The following is a 26,591-nucleotide window of genomic DNA, read 5'->3' on the forward strand; positions in this document are numbered from 1 at the left end:
ATTTTTTGCGAAGTGAGTTCCAGGCAGATTTCAGTCAATTTCTTCGGTGACATTTTTTCCTAGGGGCCGCTTCCTGAGGGGACCTTTCTGGACGTTTTTTCCGGGGCCATATAGTCCAGGGGCCTTTGTTTCGTGGCTGTGTCTCCTGGGGACCTCTTTTCAGGGGCCGTTTTTACCTTCACCCGTGGTTCCGTAGTTAGGGTGGCCCAGTTCGGTCTCGCCACTGTGGCCGCGGTAATGTAGGATAAACCCCACAACTCTCATTCACAATCAGCCGCTGTGAATACAAATAAAAGCGCTCGGCATAAGTAAAAAAATGCAGCTCCGATCCAAACCACTAGCTATTAACGTGAAGTGGGAGTCTTCATCTGGAAGTTATAAAAATAATTTGACGTGAACGTGGCGAAGGTTAGCCATGCAACATATATATCACGGATCGAGGAGTGCAACACAGATCTTTCGAGTAGCAGCTCACTGCGCATACATACAATTACCAAAGTGAAAAAACGGGCTTGAGGAACAGTTCACATAGGTAAACATCTATGCATGCTCCAACAAAGAAACAGGCCTACGCAATACAACATATATATGACTGCCTCGTCTATGTATGTTACCAGCGCACCCGCTCCCGCACACCAAGATCCCATCACGCGTCGTAAAAAGGCCAAACTCGAGTGATTCGCGACCTTTGATCCGGTAGACCGCTGTGGCGTAAAGGTGAATAAGCTCCAGCTTAGCCGTAACGAAGTGTTTGCCGCATATTCGATGAGCAGGCGTCGGTATTCAGCCTTGGCGCTTCACCGCGGCGGCCCACAACTGTTTACGGCGACCATTGTCGGCAAAAAGCCTTTGCAAGCTAACTAAACTTCCTCTTGTGTGCCTTTCAGCACATGTCATAGTGAAGCGATTAGTCGGCATGGTACTCTGCATTTCCCGGCAGCAGCAAGCCATCGCACAATCACGGAAGGCAAGGCGACTGAAGCGTCGTTTTGCCTACCACGCGAAAGTCACTAACGACGACAGCGCCACCGCATTTTCGTGACGTAGCCGGAGTGAAGGAGGTCTATACAATGTGGGTTGACAAAAGACAAAACTTTTTATGCTAAAAAGGATGCTGTCAGCTCTCTGAGCAGCTATTTTTTTTTTAGGCACAAGTGTAGAAATGCGGGGAAGTGGGCTGATCATGTTTTTAGAGCAATAAAAACGAGTGAAAAGAACTAGAAATGTTTTCATTGCACGAGTTCGTTTGTATTTTTCTATTCGTTCTAAAAGATGATTTTGTGTGGGGCATGAGACTTCTTGTGTTAGCTTGCCAGAACCTTGCGGATATTTAGTTGAACGTTTAATAATAGCTTTGTGCTCCGAATGGACGGAATATTGTTTGGCCTCGCCGCTCGAGTTTTCTTTTTCGCCAACATGTAATCAATTGTAGCAGTGTCTACAGTTGTTTCAGGACTTCGCAGCAATGCATTTAATAGCTGCTCTACTGACATGGGCGTATTACAAGTAGTTTAAAGTAATAAAAGAATCGCCAGATTTTTATTATTATAATACCTTGCTTTCGTCTTTTTTTCCAGCACGCGAAGAGGTTAAGGCGACACACAACCTGGGAGACTTGTTTAAAAGGTTAAAGCTTATCCAACCCCCTGCGTTAGAAAACGTACGCGCTTTTGTGGTGTGTGGTATTTATAAGATTTTACGTCCACTGGCCGCTCTCCCCAAGTAAGTGAGTTCGACGTAGGCATTACCACAGCCCACAGATTAAAGAAATGTTTGAGGCATGAGCATAGACAGTGTGCTAAGGTTGTGGAGAAACTTGCCGCGAACTAAGCGTGCCAAACAGCGATATCCCCATGTCTCTGCCTGTGGAAAGTTTCCTTTCCTTTCACTCTAATTAGTGCTGTGAGTGTTCTGCTGAGTATGTTGGAGAATTCGACTACGGCAAGTATCCGTAGGAGAGAAATGCAGCTTTGAGAGCGTTGACTAACGGAGTGCACGAGGCAGCATAGACCATCAGAGAGCGGCATTGAGAGCGTTCTGACACCTGGGTGTAATAGGAGTCATAAGGAAAGTCCACGCGATGATTTAGTGCAGATCAATTGCGCGGACACCTACGACAAGGCCTTGCAGAACGCCATCAATACAAACGAAAAGTTGGGCTAGTTAGATTTCATGCCAAAAGCAGCGCATGAAGGTGCAAATAAACGAGGAAGGACAAAGGACAATGCTATTCTCTAGCGCTTCTCCTTGTCCTTCCTCTTGCCTTTAATGTCTTTATCCACTGTTTCGTTGTGTGTTGTGTTGTGTTGAGGTTTTCGGAGCATAAGCAACTCAGGCTGTCATGTGCCAAGAGCAAGGTGTTTTTATTTTTTAGAGGAGACCTATTAAAGTTTGTTTAGGAGCTTTGTCTCTTTTAGGAATTCAAAAACATGAGAAGTTTCTACCAGTGCATCTTCTCCCATAAGTAGGCTAGGATGAAACGGGATTTGTTCATTGTAAAAATGTGTAATATATTTTTTCCTTATTTTTTAGGCTTGGTGCATGAAAGTAAGGTGTGATTTATTGTTAGTTTTCTTCCGCATCCTTCACATAGAGGTTTGTCTTCTATCTTGAGAATGAAGTTATGTGTATTTCATGACAACATGCATCATTCCCACTCCTCAATGATTGGGTTTACCCACTGTTTCATAGCAGACATCTCCAAACAGCTGGCGCAGTGAAGTTGTTGTATTTTTCGGAAGATAATTTCCTGTAGATGCGTTACAGCGATATGATGTAATGTAAGAGTATTTACGCCCCCCATCTTTTATATGTGTCTTTGTACGTCGCACATGAACTTCGTCCTTAGTGAGTCAAGTGTTTACCTCACTGCTTTCGGCGTTATCTTAGTAGGCTATATGCCTTCAATAAATGGCAATGGCGCTTTGTGTAGCAGCAAAAAACACCTAGTAAACATGTGCTTTACTGAACCGTACTAGCGGCCACCACGTTCTTGGGGAGGCCATAAAACAAAATACCAAGACTGCTTTCAAAATGGCTTTTCCAGGTTTTTGATACGGGTGTTGCCAGTTTCCTGTGATGAAGAGGTTGCAGCATTTAGGGTGAACAATGCATTTAATTTTGTTTTCGCTGTCAGATGTAGCTTCTAGTAAACGGGTTGGAGTCGACTTTGTTTCAGAACAACCTCCTCAATGCAGAGGGATGGATAAATGCATATTATATGACAGTTAATAACAGCGAGTTGCATTAAACGGCAAAGTACACTGAAGACATACGTTTTTATTGCCATTATTTGTAGCCGAAATTTAATGAAATATATAAATTAACAGGGAGGAGTGTATATGATTGATTTCAAGGTATTTGACATAGGGATAAATTTTGACTTTCAAGGCTCACTGATGATGTCGGAGCAGAATGGTAACGGTAATTAATTAAAGCAAATTAACCTAAAGCCAGGAATCAATGAGAACAGCAATGTAGGTGTACAATAAAATTAGCACGAATAATATACACAATTTCGTGACAGCTATTTAGAACAAAGGAAACGCAGAGTAGCTCTGAAACGCACGATGAAAAGGACGTTTGGCTTCTTTGAACGGAACCGCAATTAAAGGCGGCAGAAGACCCGTGAACAAGTACGTCGTTATGATCATAAGCGGCCAAGGAATTAACCTGACTGGAGTGCCCAACGTTTGTCGTGAATTGACAAAGGTGTTGCGGGAGTGCTAGGAGATGGTACTGTTCGGCATGATCCTAATTCTAATTACAAAGTTGAGGCTGAGGCAGAAGGCCGTATAGTTAGCGTGCACCAATGTAACTAGCGAGTGAAATTGGCTCTGATGACGGAGAGTACAGAAGCTTTGTTGCGCAGCAAATGATTATTTCCCAACTCGCCTCGTCCAGCTTCGGGAAACACACGAGCCGTGTAGCGTCATAGGAGTGAAATGTGAGCAGCATGAGGGTGGCCTGTAGCCTGTCCGGGTTTGCCACGGCGGTGCCCAGTGGGTTGAGCATCGGCGACTCTTCGGCGTGCGGGTCGTCGGCGTACGCCCATAAGCTCAGTTCCATCGAGCCATAGCGTAGAGCTCCCTTGTAGTCGTATGCCGTGACGTTCGCCCAAGCAAGAGGTGAGGCGTACGTGTCCTGCGAATGTGCGGAAGATACATGCGGATTACTGACACGGCGTTAAGCTTCGTGCTCGTGAAGCTACAGGTATACAAGTGACGTTGCCAAGTGGATGGCGGTCGCTGTTCACCACACAGGAAAACGAGCTGCTCTTGAGGTTTACGCTTGTACTTTTGTATAATGAGTAAAGCACCCATTGTTAGTAAACATTATAGATCTCAGGTTAAACACTATTCATCACCTGTGCGAGGAAAAAAAAGTAGCGTCAAATAGAGACCAAAAGAAACGACACACGGGTGTAACATTCGTGCTAGCTTGAGTATACCAGTCATGCTGAAGAAGAGCCGCGCGATATTACGAAGAGGGGACTAAAACAAAATGGCTGAAAAGCAACCGCACCTACATCAGTATACAGAAAACATCATCATAATTTTTTATTAAAATGTTATTTTTATTTCTCTCCTGAAAGCACGAAATATCATAGACGAAATGTCTATTTGCCCATTCTCTCGTATGGGTTCCGGTCTCTTGATTGTTCAAACGAGAAGCGCAAACAAGTACACCAGTTAACAAGTAAAAACAATATCTGTGAAACATTTTCATGCCAGTTGGGAGCATGCGGTTAACATTAAGTCTGCTTAGGCTAAAGGGCTCATAAAAAGCCATTTACTAAGACTAGAAAACGTGCACGAGCAATAAGTATCCCATCAGTTCTCTCCACAATGCAAATATCTTTAAGCTAGCTTAATTAGCACTGCACATATTGGTGGTCGGGAAGTCAGCGTATGGCGGAGCGCAAAATAAAATGAACACAAGACACTACGGCGTACCGTCACGCCCCTTCCCGCACGCGTCTCCTGGGAGCGTCCAATGACTGGTCGCTCAGAGCACACTCCAATGACGCATTCACCCTATTCGGATGCGAGTGGCCACCAGGAACACTTTTGAAATAAATATTTGTCAATTATAGGCTACACATAAAGCTTTTAACATTGACTCGAATGCACAAAGACTACCTCAATGCATTTCTTACATTAGAAGGTTGTCGCAAGTAGCGTTTAAGGGGCCTTTAGCCTGAATTCATCCCGTCCGAAACCGAGGCACTTGCCGTTTTTGCGAAGATCGACCAACCCTTTGGACATAACATGGCGCTGCTGACACATAACTGCAGTCCTTCGCATATATATCAGTGCAACGAAACAATGGAAAGCAACGCTGTCTAGCGAACGCCCGTATGGATAACGGAAACTGGTATAACTTCCTGCATAGACGCAGCAGCCGAGCTGGCCCCGGACTACGGGGTTACACCCACCAACTCGCCAAGACTTCTACGGAACAATGAGTTTCCCATTCGCTCAGTGCGCGTAGATTGTTCAGCCTAAACAGCTGCCAAACAAAACGGCACATTGCTGGCAGCGCCGTGAGCAAGAAATAAAGGTGAAATCATGGAAATTGCGTATTCTGGTGTGCGTACCGGAGCAAGCCTCCTGCGCCCTCGCTGCTGGCCCCTTGCTCCCCTGGTCACCTCGTACATGACGAGACAGAGACGCGCGGCGTTGGGTACGTCTTGCACGGGCAGCGCAAACTCCAGGTCCTGGTCCCAGGAACAGTTTCCGTCGTTTGTGGCGGACTCGTCAGTCCGCCGCGTCTCGCAGAGCAACTCCGTGCCGTGGTACAAACCGGCCTCCACAGCCAGCTGTGCATCAAGTATCGCGGGATGACAGGGTGGAGACTTCACTCAATGAAGCTATTTCAGTAGATATATGACCAGTTAAAAATCCTTTAGCAAGAGTTCTTAGAAGTTGTGTCTTAGTATAGATACTGGCTACTGTGAATACTGATTACGCAACACCATATCTACAGCAGGTCAGGCCTTGGTGTCATATTTAAGCTGCAAAGGCTGCAGCGGGCTTTTCCCTGGTAATGTTCCACCCCTTGTGTCGGCAGCGTTTGTAGCAACACGGTTGACCGATGAAGTGTACTTCATATCTATATGCCAAGTATATATATTTGCAATGCATCCTTTTCCAGAAAAGTTACTGCAGAGTTCTAAGAAAACCTTTCAAAATCTTCTTATGATATTCATTCACTATTCAAATGGCGATTACAAAGCTGGTGTCTTGGATTTCTATGCAGGTGCTAACGGAGAATGGTTATGTAATAAAAATATGGGTCAAATAACTGCTCTTAACTTATTTTAAAAGTGCCGCTGCGTTGGAGTTGATTCTCCCCACTGTACGCGCCGTTAACTTCTGGTATCCTAAAATGTAATCGCTGTTTTTATAAGAATAAAGTAAGACTGAAAAAATTATTTGCCCTGCTATTTTATATACCAAAAGGAAACGTAAATTCTCAATGTGTGGCCTACTCAGGCATAATGCTGAAACCGCTAGCAACATACCACATCATGGCGCTGAAAGTAGAAAAAGAGGCATTGCAATTTACTTCATTATTATTATAAACAGGATATGCTCAAATGAGCTCAGCGGTGAGTACCTTGGCCCCGGGCTCGACGTTAATGGCAGAGGCCGACACAACTCGGATGCGGAAGGGATCCGTGATGGTCCATGCCGATACGCACTCCTCTTTCTTCAGGCCTGGGCGCGAACAGTCTCTGACTGGGCAGCTTGGTTCGATTTGGGCGTACACGATGTCGTGGTCAGCTGCGAAATCAGAGGGCCAATTGAGAGAGGCGGGTTAGCTTCTCTTGTCTGTCTTGAGGGCGCATGGATGTCCAGTTAAGCTATGCAGTTTGTTGCCGAGTGCTCAGCTATTTGTGGGCGAATTATACTTAAGCAAACATATTTGCCAAAGTATCTTTTTTCTTGTTTCGTTTGCCATTTGTTATTGGTAGCGTCAGCACTGAGAGATGTTAAGAAATGCTTGCTCTTCTGAACTCCAGACACTGTCTTATAAATATAGGCGAGAAAACAGGAATGAACATAGAAACATACAAAGAATGGCCGATTTTCCCGCTGAGCCGTTTTTCCCGCTGCTCTAACGCTGTTGCATTCAAAACTGATATAAAAGGTTCATCTTCGCCTGCGAGGCAAGGCCATACAAAATTAACCAGATGAAATTTGTGAAGTTATATAGGTCCGGTAGATATGCGACTGTAATAGTGGTGAATTTCAGAAATGTTGAGAAACAATACTCAAGAAAAATTGACAGTGGTTACTTTTCTAACGCCCTTCGTACTCGCTCCTGAAGTCTATATATATATTGCCACCTGACGGTTCGAGGTAGCGCTTGAACGACGAAGAAGTTGGAGACTCTCGCGCGCTTCGGCTAGCTAGGACTGTGAACTCTTGAGCTTGTGTCTTCGTGTTACCGTTTCCCGGGAACCTCTGTATTGACTGTATGTATCTGCCCCTGTTGCCGATACCCATAAATCCCTGTCTTCGTGACAGTTTTGGTGGAGGTGCTGGGTAATTGTCCTCTCAATGTCTCACACCCCTCCGCGAACCAACGACACCGAGCTTTTGCCTGTGGACACGCCAGTTCATCGTGTCAGCCGGAGGAACCTGGGCCTTCCTCCCGAACACGGGCCCTTGGAGTCCACTTCAACAACGAACCTCCGGTCAGCCACGCAAAGCACTACGTCGGTCATGCAAGGTACTCCTGTTTACCTTCAAAACCCCGAGTGCCGAAATCGTTCCATGGCACTGCGCATGAAGACGTTGAGGATTGGCTAACTCAGTTCGAACGAGTCGCATCCTTTAATCAGTGGGACGACAACTTAAAGCTACGGAACGCCATTTTCTGCCTGGAAGACCATGCCTTGACATGGTATGAGAACCGAGAAGGCACAATAACATCATGGCCTCAGTTCCGCCGTCTTATCGTAGAGGCGTATGTCAGCCTGGATAGGCGCGAACGAGCAGAACGTGCTCTACAATCTCGGAAACAGATGCCAAACGAGTCTGTCATGATGTATGTTGAGGACATGACGAAACTATTTCGACGTGCGGATCCCAACATGTCTGAAGAGAGAAAGCTGCGCCACCTGATGCATGGGGTTAAAGAACAGCTTTTTGCTGGTCTTGTACGTAGCCCACCAACTACAGTTAACTCATTTTTAACAGAGGCTGTCACCATGAAAAAGATCCTACGCCAGCGCCGCTCGGCGGTCTACGACAGCCCAATCCTCGCTACGACTGCTGCCGAGCCTATTACAGCTGCTGTAAGCAATACTGAACACCTCCGCGATCTTATTCGTGCAATTGTACGCGAGGAACTGCAGAAGGTTTGTGGCACGTTCCAACCCAGGGGTGATTCTCTCGCACATATGATCCGCGAAGAGATTCAGCAAGTCACGCAGCCATCTCTGCATGTTGCTGAAGCTCAAAGTACCCCTGTGCCTGATTATTCTCGTCCGACTTACGCTGACATTCTCCGACGCCCAGTTCCCGTCCAAGCTCCGTTGTCTACGTTACCACCAACCCAGTGCATGCCCGTCCAGCAGCCAACGCAATACATTCCTGTACAGCAGCCAACGCGGTACGTGCGGCCACCGCGGTCAAACATTCAACGAACGGACGTCTGGCGGGCCCCTCGGAGCCGCCGCCTTTGCTACCACTGTGGGGAACCTGGTCACATTTTCCGGTGGTGCCCTTATCGGGAACTCGGACCGGAAGGTTTTTACACTAACGCACCTAGACGCACGTTCGGACAACTACCTCGTGACATTGGAGACAACCTCGCACAAGAGAGCCTCCGGATGGCGCGCCGACAATCCAGGTCTCCATCCCCACGTCGGCAAACCCCTTCAGCAACTGGTGACTTCCCGCGAGCACCGCCTGGTCGCTCGCCAAGCCCCCACCGGGAAAACTGAGTAGAGCGACCTCAGGGGGCGGGGCCGCTAAATGTCAGCACAAAGAAGTCCCCCCAATGAGAACAGATATGGATTTTGGAGCAGAAACGACAGCGTTTGGTTCACGAGACCGGCTATCGCTGGACATTCCTGTGTGCATCGATGGTCATAATGTCAGCGCTTTAGTGGATACCGGAGCGGACTTTTCGATTTTGAGTGGGAAACTGGCAGCGAGCCTTAGGAAGGTTATGACACCATGGTGTAGCACGCAAATACGCACGGCTGGGGGGCATGTAATTACTCCTATTGGACAGTGCACGGCTAGAATCCAGATTCGTACGTCAACGTTCGTTGTCAGCTGCGTCGTTCTCCGGGAATGTTCTCGTGATTTGATTCTCGGTGTGGATTTCCTGCGGGAATATGGCGCCATCATCGATCTCCGACAGCGAACGGTCTCGTTCTCAACGGAGAAAGCGGCTGCCAGCCCCACCGATGGCCAACGTACGTGCGCCCTTCGGGTTTCAGCCGAGTGTGTTTCAGTGCCCCCCCGCTCCAGCGTGTTTGTGAGTGTTGTGTGCGACGGGCTTCGTGACGGGCCGATAATAGCTGAAGGCAACCGTTCGCTTTTATTTTCTCATGGCATCTGCTCAGCTCGAAGCTTAATTATTCTCAGCAATGGTCACTCTGAGCTTCTCGTCACGAACTTCACGAATGAACCTCGCCACCTCTATCGCTCTACTGCCATCGCTTTCGGCGAACTGTTAAAGGAAGTTTCTGAATGTTTTGCATCTGACATTATTGATACTCCCAGTGTTCTAGACCACATCGATGTTAGCAGTGACCTTTCTTTCTGTCAACAACGCGCCCTACGTGCCTTACTGCTGGAGTACGCCCCGTGCTTTGCCTCATCATCGAAAGTCCGGCAAACTTCTATCACCAAGCATCGCATCTTAACGTCTGACGATGCCCGACTTATTCGACAGCAGCCCTACCGTATTTCGGCCAAAGAACGTGAGGCAATTCGGACACAAGTCCAGGAAATGCTTAATGATGATGTTATTCAGCCGTCTAAAAGTCCGTGGTCGTCGCCAGTCGTGTTGGTTAAGAAAAAGGATGGCACGCTGCGCTTTTGCGTTGATTACAGGAAACTGAATGACATCACAAAAAAAGATGTATATCCGTTGCCCCGTATCGACGATTCACTCGATCGACTTCGCAACGCCAAGTTTTTTTCCTCCATTGATTTAAAAAGTGGTTATTGGCAAATAGAAGTGGATGAGCGCGATCGGGAAAAGACTGCCTTTGTGACACCCGATGGCTTATATGAATTTAAAGTATTGCCTTTCGGTCTGTGTTCAGCGCCAGCGACGTTCCAGAGAATGATGGACACCGTACTTGCTGGTCTTAAATGGCAAACCTGTTTGGTTTATTTGGACGACGTCATCGTGTTTTCAGAAACGTTTGGCCAACATCTTCAGCGGCTGCGAACGGTATTGGACGCTCTTCGCTCGGCCAATTTGACACTCAAACCGGAAAAATGTCACTTTGGATATCAGCAGCTAAAATTTCTCGGTCATGTGGTTAGCGCTGACGGTGTCCGGCCTGATCCTGATAAAACAGCCGCTGTAGCCAATTTTCCCATCCCTACCACAAAGAAAGCAGTCCGACGTTTCTTGGGCCTGTGCGCGTACTATCGCCGTTTCATTGCCGATTTTGCCAAGATTGCAGAACCTTTGACGCGCCTGACACGTGATGACGTCCCGTATGTCTGGTCTTCCGAGCAGCAGGAGGCATTCACCGAGCTGCGCCAACGGCTGCACAACCCTCCCGTTCTTGCACACTTCGATGAGGACGCTGCGACCGAAATTCACACCGACGCCAGCAATGTCGGTCTGGGTGCTGTTCTGATCCAGCTCCAGCAAGGCGAGGAAAAAGTGATCGCTTATGCCAGCCGCACCCTTTCTCGGGCAGAATCAAACTATTCAACTTCTGAAAAGGAGTGTCTCGCCGTCGTTTGGGCCACAATGAAATTCCGACCTTACCTCTACGGCCGTAAATTTAAAGTTGTGACGGACCATCATGCTTTGTGTTGGCTAGCTAGTCTTCGAGATCCATCAGGACGTCTTGCACGGTGGAGCCTTCGTATGCAGGAGTTTGATTATTCTATCGTTTATAAATCCGGACGTAAACACGAAGATGCTGACACACTGTCTCGATCACCCGTGGAGTTGGCCCATGACAGTACGGATGAAGACGCCCATTTTCTTGGCATTATCAGTTCCTCTGATTTAAAGGCCAGGCAACGGGCTGATCCAGACCTCAAAACTGTGATCGATCATCTGGAGGGTTTCGATTCTACAGTATCTCGACTGTTTTCTAAGAACTTGTCATCCTTCTGTACGCGCGACGGAATCCTCTACAAGAAAAGCGCCGGCAACAGTGACCGAGCCTATCTTCTAGTCATCCCTGCAGATCTCCGCGATGAAATCCTTCATGCTTGCCATGATGAACCCACCGCTGGACACTTGGGCTTCGCACGCACTCTTACCAGAGTGCGCCAGGCCTACTACTGGCCCAAACTTGCCGCCAGCGTTCATCGATACGTTAGAGGTTGCCGCGAGTGCCAGCGACGCAAGACACCGCCATTGAAGCCAGCGGGTTTCCTGCAGCCTATTCCCCCACCGCTAGTACCATTCGACCAAATTGGTATGGACTTTCTTGGCCCTTTTCCTCTATCGTCAGCTGGCAATAAGTGGATTATCGTGGCTACAGATTATCTGACACGTTACGCGGAAACTATGGCGGTGCCACGTGCAACATCCTCCGAAGTGGCACAATTTGTCATGACGCAGATTGTCCTTCGCCATGGCGCCCCTTTATACGTCATCACTGATCGTGGCAAGGCATTTACAGCGCGTCTTCTTGAAGAAGTTTTCCAACTAAGCCAGACACATCACCGAAACACTACTGCTTACCATCCCCAGTCTAATGGCCTTACTGAGCGACTAAACAAAACAATAGCGGACATGCTCGTCATGTATGTCGATGTCCGGCATAAAACATGGGACGAGATATTGCCTTATGTCACATTTGCATATAACACGGCCGTCCAAGAAACAACTCGATTCACTCCGTTTCGCCTAGTATACGGACGCGATGTACAGACCATGCTCGACGCTATGCTTCCATGTGCGGCTGACGACCAGCTGCTTACCGCTGACGCAGAAGAATTCACCAACTACGCTGAGGAAGCTCGTCAACTCGCCCGTAATCACATTACAAAACAGCAAGCAACAGATGCACGCCGATATAACGACCGCCATCGCTATGTCGTGTTCCAGCCTGGTGACAAAGTCTGGGTGTGGACACCTGTCCGGCGCCCAGGCCTGTCAGAAAAACTTCTCAATCGTTACTTCGGACCTTACAGAGTGTTGCGTCGCCTCTCAGAGGTTACGTACGAGGTTATTCCAGACGGAACTGTACCGAGTTCTAGTCGTCAGTGCTCGTCTGACCTGGTGCATGTGCTTCGCATGAAGCCGTATTTTACCCGCTGAAAGCCGTATTTGCCATCCGGATCAGTTTTTGTTTCTGCGAGCTTGTGGATTTTTTTTTCGAGGGGGGGAATAATGCCACCTGACGGTTCGAGGTAGCGCTTGAACGACGAATAAGTTGGAGACTCTCGCGCGCTTCGGCTAGCTAGGACTGTGAACTCTTGAGCTTGTGTCTTCGTGTTACCGTTTCCCGGGAACCTCTGTATTGACTGTGTGTATCTGCCCCTGTTGCCAATACCCATAAATCCCTGTCTTCGTGACAATATATATATATATATATATATATATATATATATATATATATATATATATATATATATATATATTGTCACGTACACGGTGACTAAGGATACCAATGATAGCAGGGGGTAGCCCAGACACAAGAACACAGCAGCACAGACGCAAACGTGCAAGCGACACTTTGTCGTCCTCTTCAACTTCGTCCTCCTTTCACACCTCAGTCATGCGCCACCTGGCAACGCTAGGTGGCATTACCCCCTCCCTCCGAAAAGAAATGAGAATGGCCGGTAAAAATGGTGTGAAAAGCAAGAGAGTGGTCACAGCAGGTGGCCATACTCTATCGGTGGTAGTACGGCTTCAGTCGCACAATGTGCACAATGTCCGAGCTGTGCTTTCGACGTTTTGGTTGTGTGGCACCGTCTGGGATAACTTCATAACTGAGGTCACTCACACGGCGCAACACTTTGTACGGCCCGAAGTAGCGGGAAAGGAGTTTCTCTGACAAGCCTGGACGACGAACTGGTGTCCATACCCAGACTTGGTCTCCAGGCTTGTAGTCAACCTGGCGGTGCCGGAGGTTGTAACGGTGCGCGTCAGTGGTCTGCTGCTGCCCAATGTGCACACGGGCGAGCTGGCGGGCTTCCTCAGCGCGGATGGCATATTGCTGGGCATCTGAGGATAGCTGGTCATCATCTGGGCACGGGAGCATGGAATCGAGCATGCTCTGAACTTCGCGTCCGTAAACAAGTCGAAATGGTGTGAAGCGCGTTGTCTCTTGTAAGGCTGCATTATACGCAAATGTAACGTACGGCAGCACCTCGTCCCAGGTCTTGTGCTGCACATCGACGTACATTGCCAACATGTCCGCAATCGTCTTATTCAATCTTTCTGTAAGGCCATTACTTTGTGGTTGGTACGCTGTGGTTTTGCGATGGGTCGTGCAACTCAGCTCAAATATGCGGTCGATCAGCTGTGAAGTGAAAGCTGTCCCTCTGTCGGTAATGACGTAGGAAGGGGCGCCATGCCGCAAGACTATGTTGTGCATGAAAAACTCAGCTACTTCGGAAGCTGTGGCATGAGGGATTGCCTTTGTCTCAGCATATCGAGTCAGGTAGTCAGTAGCGACTACTATCCATTTGTTTCCGGCCTGCGACAAAGGGAAAGGGCCAAGGAGATCCATTCCAATTTGGTCGAACGGAATGCGGGGTACTTTAACGGGCTTGAGAAATCCGGCAGGCTTCTGGGGCGGTGTTTTACGGCGCTGGCATTCGCGACAGCTTCGTACATAGCGTTTCACTGCTGCGGAAAGTCCTGGCCAGTAATACATGTTGCGCACTCGAGCAAGAGTCCGTGAGCAACCCAAATGACCAGACGTTGGTTCATTATGGCAAGCAAGGAGAATATCCTCACGGAGCTCGCATGGCACTACCAGAAGGTAAGTTCTGTCTTGGCTCTGGGAATTTCTTTTATACAAGACGCCTTGCCGTATGCAGAAGGAACCAAGGTGCCGAGATAGGTGTCGAGGCAGAATCGCATTACGCCCTTCCAGATAATCCATGAGTGGAAGGATGTCTGGATCAGCTCTTTGTCGATCCCTGAGCTCAGATGCGCTGAGGGCTCCTAGAAAACCGCTATCGTCATCGGCTGTAGTATCGCCAGTGTCAACGGGTGCTCGTGACAGCGTGTCGGCGTCTTCGTGTTTGCGGCCGGACTTGTAAACAATGGTTATGTCAAACTCCTGAAGCCGTAAACTCCAGCGTGCAAGTCGTCCAGATGGGTCTCGCAGATTTGCCAGCCAGCACAAACAATGATGGTCGGTGACGACTTTAAATGGCCGGCCGTAAAGATAGGGACGAAACTTCATAGTAGCCCATACGATCGACCGCCAGGCATTCCTTTTCTGAGGTGGAATAGTTCATTTCGGCACGAGAGAGAGTGCGGCTAGCATAGGCTATTACTCGCTCAAACCCGTCTTGATGCTGAACAAGGACCGCGCCAAGACCGATACTACTGGCGTCAGTGTGTACCTCAGTGTCAGCCGCTTCATCGAAGTGCGCCAGAACAGGGGATGTTTGAAGGCGCTCACGAAGCAAAGAGAAGGCCATCTGCTGCTCAGAGTTCCACACAAAGGAGGTGTCCTTCCTTGTAAGCCGCGTCAGAGGTTCTGCGATCTGAGAAAAGTCCGCAATTAAACGCCGATAATATGCGCACAGGCCGAGGAAGCGCTGAACAGCCTTCTTATTAGCTGGAACGGGAAATCGTGCGACGGCAGCAGTCTTATCGGGATCCGGGCGCACCCCATCAGCGCTTACAACATGGCCGAGGAACTTGAGTTCTGTATACCCGAAGTGGCATTTCTGGGGCTTCAGCGTGAGATCAGCAGAACGGAGGGCTTCCAGGACAGCTCGAAGGCGTTCGAGGTGTTGATCAAATGTTTCGGAAAAAACAACTACATCGTCCAAGTACACAAGACAGATCTGCCACTTGAGGCCAGTGAGGACGGTGTCCATCATCCTTTGGAATGTAGCTGGGGCAGAGCACAATCCAAATGGGAGTACTTTGAATTCATATAGGCCATCTGGAGTGACAAATGCGGTTTTTTCTCGGTCTCTTTCGTCTACTTCGATTTGCCAATAGCCGCTTTTTAAATCAATAGATGAAAAATACTTCGCACGTCGCAATCTGTCCAGTGAGTCATCGATGCGCGGCAACGGGTATACATCTTTCTTTGTCACATTATTCAATTTCCGATAGTCGACGCAAAATCGAAGAGTCCCGTCTTTCTTTTTGACAAGGACTACTGGTGAAGACCACGGACTTTGTGAAGGCTGCACAACACCATCATCCAGCATCTCCTGAACTTGCGTATGGATCACTTCTCGTTCTTTGGCAGACACACGATAAGGCTGCTGTCGTATTGGGCGAGCGTCGTCATAAATAATGATGCGATGTTGTGTGATGGGCGTTTGACGAACCTTCGAGGAAGAAGCAAAGCAGTGCTTGAAGTCTAGCAGCAGTTGCTCTAAAGCCCGCCGTTTCTCCTTTGACAATATATATATTGTAACAGTACGGAAGAAGATGAAGTTTAGAAGACAAGTGAAAGAGAAAGACGTTGAAAAAGGACTCTCGTGCCGGACGCGCTGCCGTTGACCAGCTGAGCTCCCTACCCTATCGTCTTGTAGTTCAGCGCTCCGACGTCTTACCCCCTTCGTAACAAATTGGTGGTCAGGTGCTGGGTACGACTACCCTCAAGACGCATCCTCAATCGCTGGAGCTTCGTCGGAGCCGTCGCCTCGCTGGTCTCCCACCCTTTTCAACAAGAATGCAGCAGACTACCGAGCAGCCCCGAACATCAACACGGGACCCTCTACCCTCGTCTCGCGATGCGCCGCCGACCACCACGAATGCGACGCTACCATTTCGCGAGCCTCGTTCCTTTGCCGGCCAAGCAGGGGAAGATGTTGATGACTGGCTCACTCATTATGAACGTGTGAGCCGCTATAACCGCTGGGATTCAGTGGCTAAACTAGCCAATGTAGTCTTTTTTTTGACGCAAACCGCCTTGATGTGGTATGAGAACCACGAGGACTCCCTGACAACTTGGGAAATCTTTGTCGAAGCCATCAAGGAATGTTTCGGTGACCTAGCTGCAAAGAAGAAACAGGCAGAGCAGACACTTGCTCAGAGGGCCCAGGCAGCCGGAGAAACCTGCACCACCTACATAGAGGCCATACTCAAGTTGTGCAAGACCGTCGACAGCAGGATGACTGAAGATGATAAGGTAGGCCATCTGCTCAAGGGCATTGCGGAAGATGTCTACCACTTCCTAATTGCCAAGGAAAACTTGAGTTCGGTCTCTGACGTTATCCGGCACTGCCGAACATTCGAGGCCCTAAAGACTCGCCGCATTACACCGAAATTTGGACGGCTTGCAAATGTGACTACAGTGGCTAGCATTGAAGAGTCGCCATCTCAAAGCCTCCTGTGCGCCATCCGTGAAATTGTTCGAGATGAGATGTCACGACGTGAGCAGCTTGTCCGGCCCAATGGCTTCGGAGGGGACGTATATGCTCGTCCAACTTGTGGGGGTGCGTGCCCGCCGATGTCCGCGAATGTCACCGAATTTGTCTGCCGCGAAGACCTATACACTCCGCGACCAAGGCCTGAAGAGAATTTCCAACTATTCTCATGCCATCAGCGTACAGATCCTCGCTCTTACTCCAGTCGTACATCGCGCCGACCGCCGGACAACTACATCGTTCCGGAACCACCATCCGGATATTCGTCGCGGCCTACCATGCAGGAACCAGCTGACACGCCACTTTTTCAGCGACCTCTTCCGGTGTGCTACCGGTGTGGTGCCGCGGGTCACATTTCCCGCTACTGTAATCGGCGCACATCGTTTCGGAATCCCCCGACGGCACCGAACCGACGCATCGTCCAGCCCTACATCGACAACTATCGGCCAGAACATCCTTCCCGGAGGGGCCGTTTTCAAAACGAAGGGCACCGCAACCATTCGCCAGCGTCTGACCGTAGTGTGACACCACCTCCGTCATTTCGTGTGCGCCGCTCCCCGTCTCCACGGCGCCGATCTCCACCACCAACGCAGGAAAACTAGCCAGCGCGGCCAATGGAGGTGAGGTCGCTGGACAATGTGCGCTGCTACCTATTATTCCTCCGTCTGTGTTCATGTTAAAGAACAAGGTCAATGTGATTGTTGATGGTTTGCCAACGATGGCGTTGGTAGACACTGGTGCTACAGTTTCAGTAATGAGTTTAAATTTTAAGAACCTTTTGAAGAACAAAGTTATGTTTGTTTGGGACAAAACTTCAAATTTTTATGGAGTAAGTGGAGAGTTATTGTATCCGGTTGGGGTATGCAGCGTTAAAGTTTCCTTGGGGGGCACAGTGTTTCCGGCGGAGTTTGCAGTACTGCCCCGATCTACACATGACGTAATCTTGGGAATTGACTTCCTGCGTATGTGCGGCGCTACAGTTGACTGTCGAACGGGAGAGCTAAGTGTTAGTGGTTCTCTTCCTCGTGAACTTTTGGAAGAGACATCAAATTATGAAGACGTTTTGTGTGTGTGTGATGAAGTCGTCATACCGCCACATTCAGCAGTGTGTGTCCAGGTGTCCTGCTCCCGTGCTATTAACGACTCTTTTGAGGCTACTGTGGCGCCTCTTAATTTACAGTGCGTAAAGAAAAATGCGTTAGTGCCGCATTGTTTGGTTCGCGTGAAAGAGGGCCGTACCGGACTGTGGACTATAAATTGCTCATCGGAACCAGTTGTTTTTCCAGCGGGTTCCAAACTAGCTTCATGTAGCGCAGCTCTCCCGAATTGTGTAGCTGTCGTTACTCCTTCCCTAGACAACCCCGCTACTAACTCACCTGCTGACGAAAAGCTTCTTCCGATGATCAGCGCATCGTTGAACACCTCACAACGACAGATATTGAAGAACCTCTTGTCCCAGCACCTATCCGTCTTTGATTTCACGCAGTCCAACGGCTCGCAACGTTTTCCGCTGTCGCGCGCACGCCACAGGATTGACACGGGATCTGCCCATCCGATCCGTCAAAAGCCGTACCGTGTGTCACCATCAGAGCGTAAGATCATCACCGAGCAAGTCCAAGACATGTTGAACAGGGGCGTAATACAGGAATCCTCCAGTCCTTGGGCTGCTCCCGTGATATTGGTGAAGAAAAAAGACGGAACATGGAGGTTCTGCATTGACTATCGTCGCCTCAACTCCATCACTAAAAAGGATGTGTATCCTCTACCACGCATCGACGATGCCATAGATTGCCTTTTTTCCGCGTCTTATTTCTCTTCAGTTGATTTGCGATCGGGTTATTGGCAGATTCCGATGGATCCTGCTGACAAGGAAAAAACTGCATTTGTTACCCCGGACGGCCTATTTGAATTTAACGTGATGCCCTTCGGCCTATGTAATGCGCCGGCCACATTTGAAAGATTTATGGACACAATACTTCGTGGCCTCAAGTGGGAAATCTGCATGTGCTATTTAGACGATGTTGTTATTTTTGGCCGGACTTTTACTGAACATAACACGCGACTCGCTGTTGTGTTAGATTGCCTACAGAAGGCTGGCCTTGTCCTGAATTCTAAAAAGTGCCGTTTTGGTGAACGTCAAGCGCTAGTACTCGGGCATCTCGTCGACCGCGATGGAGTTCGGCCAGATCCACAGAAGACTGCAGCAGTTGCAGCGTTCCAACGACCACAGACTCAAAAGGAGCTCCGCAGTTTTCTGGGCCTGTGTTCCTACTTTCGACGATTCATTCCAAGGTTTGCCGACGTCGCCTACCCTCTGACATCCCTTCTACAAAAGGACGTCCCTTTCGACTGGACCTCAGATTGCGACGCGTCTTTCCGCCAACTAAAGTTTCTGCTAACGTCACATCCCATACTACGGCACTTCAACCCCTCCGCTCCGACTGAAGTCCACACTGATGCAAGTGGGATTGGTGTTGGCGCTGTGCTTGTGCAACGTTCGACAACAGGCGAGCATGTAATTGCGTATGCAAGCCGTTCCCTCAGCAAACCTGAGCGTAACTACACTGTTACGGAGCAGGAGTGTCTCGCTGTAGTTTTCGCTGTTCAGCGGTTTCGGTGCTACCTATATGGACGCCATTTCACGGTTGTGACGGACCATCATGCCCTGTGTTGGCTTGTCAACCTTCGTGATCCATCTGGTCGTCTGGCACGCTGGGCCCTTCGTCTGCAAGAGTACGACTTCACTGTTTCGTACAAGAGTGGCCGCAAACACGCCGATGCAGACTGTCTTTCACGCCTTCCTCCTCCTACGACCGAATGTGACTCTGGTGATTTCGATCATTACATCGCCTCCGTCGTGCCTGAGTTTCCCGACGCCTCGGCTCTGCGGACTGCGCAAGAGACCGACATAAGCCTCGAGCCCCTGCTTGCGGAGGCGCGGGATTCCACTGCTTCCAGCCCATTTTGTCTCCGTGATGGCCTTTTGTACAAAAAGGCTCACTCAAGCACCGGTACAAATTTTCTGCTTGTGGTTCCCGAGAGCTACCGCTCGTGCATCTTACGCGCCATGCACGACGACCCCACTTCCGGTCACCTGGGCTCTGCAAGAACGCTCCATCGTGCCCGCGAACGGTTTTATTGGCCAAAGATGCGCCAGACAACTGAGCGATATGTGGCGAGCTGCACTGAGTGCCAACGACACAAACGCCCTACGTCCACGCCACAGGGCCTGCTGCATCCTGTGACTCCACCACGTGGCGCATTTGAGAAAATCGGAATCGACCTTATGGGTCCCTTCCCGAAGTCATACGACGGAAATCGGTGGATCGTGGTTTGTGCCGACTACCTCACCCGCTACTGCGAAACGGCAGCTCTTCCTTCAGCCACCGCTCACCACGTGTCCCTGTTCTTGCTCCGTTCTGTGATCCTCCGCCATGGACCTCCGCGAGTGATCATCAGTGACCGAGGTCGCCAGTTTATGGCAGACGTTGTGGAAGAGCTTCTTCGTTTGTGTGCGTCGCATTTTAGGCATTCCACACCATATCACCCTCAAACCAACGGCTTGACGGAGCGCACAAACCGCACACTCACGAACATGCTATCTATGTATATCGCATCTGACCACAAGAATTGGGATACTATACTGCCATTTATAACGTTTGCATTCAACACCGCAACCCATGAGACTACTGGCTACAGCCCGTTCTTCCTGCTATATGCCCGTCCTCCTCGGTATTGTCTAGATACCATTCTTCCTTACTCCGTCCATGATGAACCGTGCATTGCGGAAACTCTTTGTCGAGCCGAAGAAGCTCGCCGTCTCGCCCGTTTGCGAATTCTCGCTTCTCAAGAGCGTTCAAAAGCTCGGTACGACAGCCGGCATAACCATGTGTCTTACGCCCCTGGAGATTTAGTATGGCTTTGGCGACCTCTCCGAAAGCGTGGTTTAGCGCAGAAAATGTTGGCGCATTACGCTGGCCCTTACGTTGTGCTTGAACGCGTCAGTGAAGTGAACTACCAAATAGCACGTATGACAGCAAGTGGTCGTCGTTCAGTCAGAACTGAAGTTGCCCATGTCGCCCGGATGAAGCCGTGTCACTCTCGTGGAAACGAATAACTACCTCGCCCGGGGGGCTTCGTCTGCAAAGGGGGAAAATGTAACAGTACGGAAGAAGATGAAGTTTAGAAGACAAGTGAAAGAGAAAGACGTTGAAAAAGGACTCTCGTGCCGGACGCGCTGCCGTTGACCAGCTGAGCTCCCTACCCTATCGTCTTGTAGTTCAGCGCTCCGACGTCTTACCCCCTTCGTAACAATATATATATATATATATATATATATATATATATATATATATATATATATCTGTGTATGTGTGTGTGTGTTTGTGTGTGTGTTGCTAAAATGCAAGATCAAGTAACCTGTGCCCACTTACTCTGAATATCGCTGATGGGAACAGTCAAAAACTGGGGTGGTCGGCCTTCTGAAACCTTGTCTTGAACATACTGAAAAAAAAAAATGAGCACATTGATTGATTGATATGGTGCAAGCCGTTTGATAGCCAGGTTGTTTTCGTGCGGGTGGCAGTGAAACCCTCCTTTTTACGCGTTAGTGCGCTGAAAGCAGATGTTTTATTCATCATAATAATCAGTCCACTATTTAGAACATTGCAAGTTCGGTTAACATGCCGGTAGTAAATACAAATATGAGCTAAGGAAAACTTTTCTTGTGACATGATTTGGCGACTCAGTGGTCAGGACACTGCAGACCAGTGTGATTCCGGCCACGGCGGCCACTTGTCGAATGTAGCAAAACGCATGGCGCCCGAGCATTGTGCAAGATCAAAGCGCCTTAGAAAGTACCCCAATAGTCGCAATTGTAGAATGTCCGAATAGAAGTTATGTGCAAATTTAATTTATGTGCAGCACTGATAGAAGAACGCAAAGTCAACAATAATAGTCTAGCGAGCTTAGTAAAACTTTCCATTAAAGATACCTCCAGTCATGACATGCGAAATCTGGAACACTGGGAGATCCATCCCTGTCGCACAAAGTTCGCCATGCAAACTCTGCGTTAAAATATTCCGCACTTATGAAACATGTACGTAAATGATGACGTTGACACTTTCGAGCTGAGCCTGAATCGCCTTAAAGATACTTTTGTGAATAGTATGGCATTCTAAATTAAAATGATCTTTGCGATACCAGTGACTGTTGTCAGTTAACCGTTCCATTTCAATTGTAAGCATGACTGACTGCAATAGTGCCACCGATTCGTTATGATATTTTTGGTATTTTTTCGACAACCTATAATGCTTGCTAAATTGTCCTTTTCTATTCATGGTCCTTAGTGACATTAACTTGTTTTCTGTACCATCATCTTCAATAGATGTGACGTTATGCATAGATGAGTATAATATTCATCTTTTGTTTTTTGTTTTTTTTTTCATTTGTGTCTGCACATCATACTTGTTGCGTTATTTTTGTCATCACTGGAAAATGTCTGATATGTAATGTCCACATGTTTTGTGCTGTTATTAGGTTGTGGATAGGTTTTTTGTTTAGCATGACACGCTGCTGTTTGTAGGGACTAGGTCCTGTCAAGCTGCGAAAAGCGGCTTCTTACCCTTTTTAGCTCATCTCACCCTTTTCCAATATAAATAAATATTTATCTTATCTTATCCTAAGTGCCATACTGACATGTTGTTTATCTTTGTCTGTGAGCTATGATTTTTGTTTTCTTTTTTTTTGTTCTCTACACCGCATGCCTTAGCAGCGCTATTCATGTAATGATGGCGCTGGCCTCGTGAAATATTTTTTTTTTTATTTTCGTGCCGCACTTTATTCTCTATCATGTTATTCTTTTTGTTATCAATATTATTTCTCTATCGTTCGATCTTTCTTCTGCATTGTTCTGTTGTTGTCGTATATTGTTTACAATGCAGCGTATTTTTGTACTTTTATTTAAATATGCGGGATAGAGATGTAGTGTATGAATTTGACGTCCTCATTATACAGTCAACAAAAGACCTGCAGGTGCTTCAATAAATCATTAAAAGAGAGCCAGCATCACTGCCCCGAACACCGCAAAGGACAGAGTCAGCCTTGAAGTCTCGGCTCTGGCTCTGTAAAACAACTCTTCTATATCGCCTACATTCCAATCTTGAGATTTTCATATAATATTATAGGTACGTCAGTCAGGTAGAAACGGCGTGTCGATGGGTTTCGAGCACTCATCACAATAATTCTTTCATGGCAAAAATTATGCCGACGTTATGTGCACACGGATAACATAACGATTGCGTCTGCTGGCCTACGAAGCCATGCCACAAATGCGAGCATTTCAGGCAATCCGAAAATAGTGGAAGTTATTGACCAAGCATACAAGGCTCACTGAGCATATAACGACGTTTGTTGCCAGCAAGACTCTCCGCATGTCAAGCTTGTGCATCTCTTACGGGTGACCTTCAATATATACGTATGAACCAGCGCATCCAGATGCAAGCCCTTCTGTTGTGGGCACCGGATCGTTAAAATACTGAAAGAGAAGAGAGCGTGGGTTACCAGGTGCACAAAACACAGTCATTGAGATCTTTCATTGAATTTATTCAAAAATGCCATCCTCGGTCACCCTCACAAGTGGCGCAGCCATACTCCTCGGTTTCAAGTTTTGCAATCAACGTTGTGACTACCTAAACATATCATTTTTGAATGGAGTTTCACTGATCATGCAAGGTAAAATGCAGAGCAGGCGGAGGTAAGACTTACATGAGTAGCAAACAGAGCGAAGTATTTCTCTCTACCTATGAGAGAATCAGCATGCATAGTATCATGTATGTGGGGCGACAGCAGGAACTGAGGTGTGCCCTTGCCATGAGGGTTTCGCCACGCTTGATGCGACTTGTACGAGCGAAAAGAATATAATAATCTTCGGCAGGCCGATTGTGCCACCCCCGTAGTGAATGTAAAAGCAGTTGCAAGAACGGAAATGCCAGCGAACTGCGCTTGTGTGTAGGTTCCGCTACAAGAGCCCGAACGAAGGTTGACCCGGGCGTATGGCCTCGAGGACGCTCCGTTTCCTGCCACGCTTTCCGTGCTTTCCTGCCTGCCTCCACCCCCTCTCTGTCACGTAGCGGATGCGAGAGATCTGCGATACAGCGGTGAATACCTATGAAGCCTTACATCATAGAGAGCGTGCATTCGCAAATCTACCGCTGTATGTGTAACTTTTACAGGAAGCACCATGCGATTTTGTTCTTTGTCAGCTGCAGAAGCCGATGATACGTTGACCATCGCCGTGGCTGGATGTTATGACTGCGCTTCCTTCAGTTCCTTGACCAGCAACAACCTTTACAAGGTCGAGCCCGCTCGTCTACACATAGAGAAAAAGCAAGCCAACGCGCACAATAAGCCTTTCAGTGAATAACAATTTCGCAACCCTCTCTATACAGGCGACTCTTAGGCGAATCTTTTCACTAAACAAGCACGTAGATTGCACAGCCTGCTTCCAAAAGCTTCGGTGAGAAAATGTTGCGACGATGTGGTACATGAAAAAAATTGCGCAATCGCAACGCATACCTTAACGAAATCGGAGCCCGGGAGATCGTTGTGCATGAAATAACCACCTATCATTATCCATCAAACCACATGAGTGCTAGAAAAGTCCGGAAATATAGGCAACACTCAAGACTCCGTCGATAGCCAGATATATTCTTTCTTACATCTCTTCAATTCAGCGACCTCATGCTCTTACGAGGACCTACTGAGATTACAGGAGGAGAAATCCAGGCGGATTAGTTTTACGGTTCTATCGCTAGGATTCAAAAGGTTGGTCTGCATAATAAAACGAAGTACTCTCCAGAAGACTCACCTTAAGTGAAGCAGAGGAGGACACAAAGTTATTGCTAGGGGACACAAACATTCTACTTATTGCAGTTGGCGCACTATTCTTTACAAAAATATTTCCCGCTGAACACCACGCACATATCGTACTGCTGACGCCAGCGGGCGCTTGACTTTCCATTCCTTGAATCGGAACTGTCCAATTCGCAGAATTGTTTTCAATTGCTGTCTTCTAAACAACGGCATGAAGGGACAGTGTGCTAACTACGTTCAGGCGAAGTATAGTTCGTGGGCAAACATTATGGTCAGAAAAAGGATGTTCGAGGAGAGGTGAACGCCCTTTTGATTCTCCTTTGTACACCACGTCCTTCTAAGTAAACTACTGAGAATCCATATAACTAGAAGCTCCGTTCATTCATTCATTGCGACATACGTAGAAAGGTTGTGCTCACCTTGTACTGAAGTAGAGGCAGTTCTTCGAGCAGGTATTCCTCTCTGCCGCAGACCTTCAGCACCAGGTTCTCGACCGTGTGGCAGAGGAACTGTTCTTCACCGCTGGCACTCAGCATGACCTGCTGCAGCAGTTGCTGGGGCGTTGCGCTCACTGATGTGCTGATGACCACTGTGCTCTGAAGAAAGGGAGGATCCAGTATAGGATGCAAGCACTGCCGTCGATACTCATATTACTTGCATCATAAAAATGCTGGTGAGATCACGTGCTTTGGCTTCAACTTTAGGGCTCGCATCTGAACTTGACAGCATCTCATTGTACCTGTCATCGCTGGGACAAACTTGAATTGCGGCAACAACGTGAGAAAGCTTGTAAAAAGCAAAGGTAACTGACAATTTTTGACAATAAACGTGTATACCATTTTGTACTCATTCCGTGGGATGCCAGTTCACTGGTTGCAGTATTTATGAATAGTTAATAACCAGAATATAAATTTCTGCACAATCTAGCCATGTTGAGTTGCCGCAATCAGGCAAATGTGACAAAAGGAGCTAACTGACTGTGAAAGCTGCGGAAGTGAATAAACTTTTTTAATGTAAAATATAAATTTTTTATTTCAACTTCCTGAGAATATATTACGGAATTTTCATAGCGAACTGATTTGCGGTTTATTTTGCCGCTTTCGAAATTGTTCAGCCTTTAATAACGAATAGATTACTTTTTAACGCAGTGCGGCAGCTATAAGAAAGGCAATCGCAGGATTGGACGTTATGTAATAAGTAGGGGGAAGATATTATGAAACTTGCGGTGATAAAGTGGCCACACCTGGCACACGACTGATTAAGGTGGAGAGATATGGAAGATGTCTCTCCAATTACTTCTAAAGGACTTGCTTCAAGTTTAGGTTCAGCTCTTCACACGAACACTTGCAAATTTCTCAAACCATATTACACCCTCCAGGATGACTTTCCCTTGTAAAGCACAAGAATGAATCCTAAAAGGTGTCCTCCCCATTGAAGCTAGATATAACCCTAAAAAGTGTCATGCCCCTAATTGTACCCGCAGCTCTTGAAAAAAGAACCGGCGCATATTAGTGATCTGTGCGTACACAACGAGACGTTTGCGTTAGTTTTCTTACCCCTCTCTCAAGGAAGATGTATGCCTCGAAGACGGTGTCCTCGGTCACCCTGTCTGCCATGTGGCGGGGCGGAAACTCTGCCACTCTACGGTCCACGCGCGCTGGGTAGCGGTACTTGACCTGCTCCAAGGGCGGCCACTCGGCGCGCTGGTCAGCAATGTCGCTGCAGAAGGCTCGCATGTTGCGGCGGAAGTCGTTCACTTCGGCGCTCTGCAGAGCCTCGAAACTGTTCACACCTGCGTGCGGCAGTGGCATGCTCCCTTAAAATGTGGTTTTGATGAAAGAAGTAGTGTACGGCTGAACGTTACTTTCCACCACCGTTCTCTTCTTTTACAGACCCCGATTAGAGCGTGTTTAGGGGAGCTTTTGTCGCATCAAAATCTACACTAGGCTAGTCAGCAGCGCATGTAGGGTA

General features: G+C 48.1%; 1 protein-coding gene across 1 annotated transcript in view; it reads right to left on the minus strand.

Moving 5' to 3' along the window:
• The window catches only part of Pi3K92E (phosphatidylinositol 3-kinase 92E), a 90,965-nt gene that overhangs the window by 29,566 nt on the left and 34,808 nt on the right, over positions 1-26,591 (minus strand). The window contains exons 4-9 of the mRNA XM_084597789.1: positions 26,177-26,412; positions 25,040-25,216; positions 21,182-21,251; positions 6,622-6,788; positions 5,600-5,821; positions 3,895-4,143 (exon numbers count right to left, since the gene is read on the minus strand). Of these exons, the coding sequence (XP_084453915.1) occupies positions 3,895-4,143; positions 5,600-5,821; positions 6,622-6,788; positions 21,182-21,251; positions 25,040-25,216; positions 26,177-26,412 (1,121 nt within the window). The remainder of the gene's footprint in view (positions 1-3,894; positions 4,144-5,599; positions 5,822-6,621; positions 6,789-21,181; positions 21,252-25,039; positions 25,217-26,176; positions 26,413-26,591) is intronic.

This window comes from Amblyomma maculatum, chromosome 3 (assembly GCF_055883805.1).
Source record: "Amblyomma maculatum isolate TAMU_Amacu chromosome 3, ASM5588380v1, whole genome shotgun sequence".
Lineage (NCBI taxonomy): Eukaryota > Metazoa > Arthropoda > Arachnida > Ixodida > Ixodidae > Amblyomma > Amblyomma maculatum.